This window comes from Apaloderma vittatum, unplaced genomic scaffold, assembly GCF_000703405.1.
Source record: "Apaloderma vittatum isolate BGI_N311 unplaced genomic scaffold, ASM70340v1 scaffold480, whole genome shotgun sequence".
Lineage (NCBI taxonomy): Eukaryota > Metazoa > Chordata > Aves > Trogoniformes > Trogonidae > Apaloderma > Apaloderma vittatum.
The window spans coordinates 4,543-8,252 of NW_009692669.1; the positions used below are offsets into that span (position 1 = coordinate 4,543).

The 3,710-nt window shown below is 35.5% G+C and overlaps 1 protein-coding gene across 1 annotated transcript in view; it reads left to right on the forward strand.

The window, feature by feature from the left end:
• The first annotated feature begins 741 nt into the window (after positions 1-741).
• The window catches only part of RPS6KA3 (ribosomal protein S6 kinase, 90kDa, polypeptide 3), a 66,837-nt gene continuing 63,868 nt past the window's right edge, over positions 742-3,710 (forward strand). Inside the window, exon 1 of the mRNA XM_009877635.1 lies at positions 742-807. Within this exon, the coding sequence (XP_009875937.1) occupies positions 742-807 (66 nt within the window). The remainder of the gene's footprint in view (positions 808-3,710) is intronic.

Genomic DNA, 3,710 nt, shown 5'->3' on the forward strand with positions numbered 1-3,710 from the left:
TTTAATTTCAAGCATTAATTATTGGAATATGCTAAACTATACAGAAAATTTGAAGAAATAGTATTTTATTGTGATTTTACTTGTCTAGCAAAACATAGCTTTAAAACATAAAGTCTTTCTTGTCCTGCAGACTCAAAAGGTGGTGGTTTCAGGATGTAATCAAACTATGATGAGTATTATTTGTATTATTCCTTATGTAACATGATTGCTAAAATTAATTACTGTTAGAACTTACACTTGCGTGTTAAACATTTTTTTTTTCACTTAATGGGGAGTCTTTCTACCCCTGTCTTCGAGCAGTTGACATTTGTGGTGTAGTCACTTGGGAGATCCTGAACCTTAGGAAATAGTGAAGTTGCTCCATAGCTTAGTCTCTCTTTGTAGTAGAATTTATTAAAATAGCTAAATTACAAAGTGAGCATAAACAAGTAGTGCTTTAGCAGGCTTCAGTGTTACATTTCAGCCTTTATTGCTTGTAGCGTGAGGAGCTTCAGACGGAGCAGACCCGTGTGTGCAGTGTGAGGAGTTGCACCGTGCAGCCTCCCCCTGCCCACTGGCTCCCCCTGACTCAGAGGCAAGGACCTGGCACTTAAGTGCCGGGCCCCGCTCCCCTTGGGAGGAGCCCAGGCAGGTGCAAGGCAGTTCCATCCACCCGGGACAAGTGTAACAGACTTCTCATGCAAATGTGGTCTTGGTAATAAGATTTGTGTGCTATTAGGTGCTAGGTTCGGTCTTAGGATAATGTGTGTGAGCAGAGAAGGAATTTCTTTTATTTTCATATGTGCAGCAATTGTTGGATGTATTGAAGTAAGTGATTTCTACCTGTGTATTTATTCTTCCTCTTTGGAGCAGACGAACAGAGAGTAGGGACTGTGGGGTTTTTTGTGTTTTTATTTAAATTATTATTATTTTGTTTTGGTTTTACTAAGGCTGCTGAACTGATGTGTTAAGTGTAATAATTCACCACCCATACAGATAGGGAACTAAATAAAAAATTCACTTCCCTGGGTTTTTTTGTTGTGTGTTTTTTTTTTTTTTTTCCTTCCTGAACAAATGAACATACACAATTTGGAGCTTGTTTAACTACAGAAAGCATTCAGCCCAGACGAAGATTTTTATGATACTATATGTCTGATATCTTGGATAATGCCGTGACACTAGTCTGACTTCAAGCTGAATTAAATCAGAGAATTAAATGCACAGAGAGATGCAAACTATTTTTCTTCATTTCCTTTTCTGACCTGACTTGGCCCAGGGCTGGACAAATGCCAGTGCCAAGGAAAGTATCGCAGTGGAGGAAAGGGGACTGCTTTTCTGTATTGTTAAACTACACTTTTGAGTCATATTAGATAAGAAGATTGTAGTGTAAAGTAAACAGGATTTATGAAATAGCATGGTTAAAGTCACGTGAGTATCCTAACTTAAGGAAGTTTGGCTTTGTCTTAAATGATCTGCATGTTAATGGTTTATATCCGAGGCCGCTTGTCTACAGCGAGGCAAGTTTCAATGTCGTGCTGTTTCTTTTAATATTTAGCAAAGGAAGAAGTCAGTCACTTTAGTCAAAGTTTTGAATAAATTATGTGGAATTAATGGAACTTGAAGTAATAAAGTTTTACATAAAAGAAATACTTGCAGTAATTTCATTCCATGAGAATTAAGACATATGTCTTTATTTTTTTGTTTGATTTTTTTAAAAAATAAGCTTTTAATACTTGCATGTACTATTTTTAGCATAATACATGCAAAATATATTGATTAGATGCTATGAGAGAACCGCTAATGAAGTCTAAGATGATAGCTCACTTCTGCTACTTATATATGATAAGTTTTAATCAGGTCAGGATTTAGGTAAGTGCTTTGGATCTCTGTGGCTTCACAGCTCAGGAGTTAGGGCACAAGTCATTAATTCAGATCCTATTAAAGCCTTATATTTTAGTTAAGCACTGGAATAGATTATGAAAGCTCCGTTGCTGAAGGTTTAATAAGGGGTTAGACATAAACATCTCACGAGCAACCTTGTAGGAATAACTGATCATGCCTTGGTACACCGAGATAGATTGGATGACCTCTTAAGGTCCTCTCGGTCTATTTTCAACTATTTTTCTGTGGATCTACGGATTTTTTCTCAGGGTAGTTCGTTGCTGCTTAGAATAGCAATTTGGAGCATGTACAGCTCCAAAGGCTGTTACTGAGTGTAGTTCCACACAGCACCTTGTGTTACTAACAGCAAATTTGTTATGAATGTTTTTGGTGGGAATGCTATTTTGAAATAAGACATAAGCATTGTTACAGCTTTACTCAATTCAAGGATCACACGGCTCTTGAGCTTTATCTGTCAGTTGAGGGCCCCTTGAAAACACCAGAGCATAAATGCTCAGATCTATATATAGCCAGTGTTTTAATGAATAACTAATAAATAATAAAAAAAGTTCTTGTGTGTTTTGAAATACTTACTTTTGGTATCCTAAACTTTATTTCAGAAGGTTTAAAGAGAGTGAAAGACAGGATTATTTTTTTTTTAATCCTGTAACTGTGTTTTAAAGTTTCTGGGAAAGTCTGGAGGTTTGGGTAGCCAAAAAATGGGAATTACCTGGGAGAAACTTAAGACATATCTAGGTAATTTATTCAAATTGTAATTTCAAAGCATGGTTAAATCATCACCTTTGTTACTCATTGGCATGTTGCAACGTCTCTATAATGATTTTTAAGTGGTGTAATTCAGATGTCTTATCTTGCCTGCTTATTTGTGTACTCAAACATCATTCTACACTGATAGACAGTTCATAATGCTTGTTATGTCCAATTGTTAAGTCTAGGAATATAGAACTTCTATAATTATATCTTTATTGGGATGTATGGTTCTGCAAAAAGGCACCAATTACACAAAAAAGTCAATAGTTACATAATATACTGAACTTTGTTAATAGTATAAAGACAGTTTACTAACTTCTGTGCTCAAGCCTGGTATTAGTGATTACAAGATGTTGAGGTTAATGGTAGAAGAAATATACCAAAAGCTGTAACTGATACCAAATTCATAACGGATTTCAAAATAATTGGGAAACATACTTGGGTAAAAAAGTTAAAATATTTGGCAGAAAGGCTACTTAAATATCTCAAAATAGTCTAGCAATAGTCTAAACACAAAGCAGAGACCTTTTGGGGGTGGGAGAAGATATTTGCTGGTGTCTAATGTTGAAGAAGCTTTGGGATAAACTTAAGTCCTTCAGAAAAAAAAAATTGTTACACTATAGGAAGGAACATAAAGCTCAGCAAGTTAAGTCCAGATTGGAAAAACTTTGGTTTGCAAGCATAATGTGAGGCCAGAGATAGCTTACACCTGAAGTTTTCAGATTTAATTTTCTATGTTTAATATTATTGATGAAACTAAGTGGGAAAAATAGGAAAAAATTAGTACTACAGGAAACATAATGATTTGTCCCCTTAATATTTCAATTAGTATGGTTTAGATACCTGTAAAAAAAAAATGTGATGAGAATGGTGGGTACCTGACATTAATATTGAAATAAGATATTCTGTACCAAATTGGCAAGTTCAAGTTATTGTTACAGATACTAGTTGGTATATTTTATGTACAAGATTACCCATTTGGGTCCAGTGCTAATCAAAAGGATAGATGGGAATAGCATTAGGTTTATTGTGCAGATGTGTTCAGAGGAGGGCCACAAGGATGATCCAGGGGCTGGAGC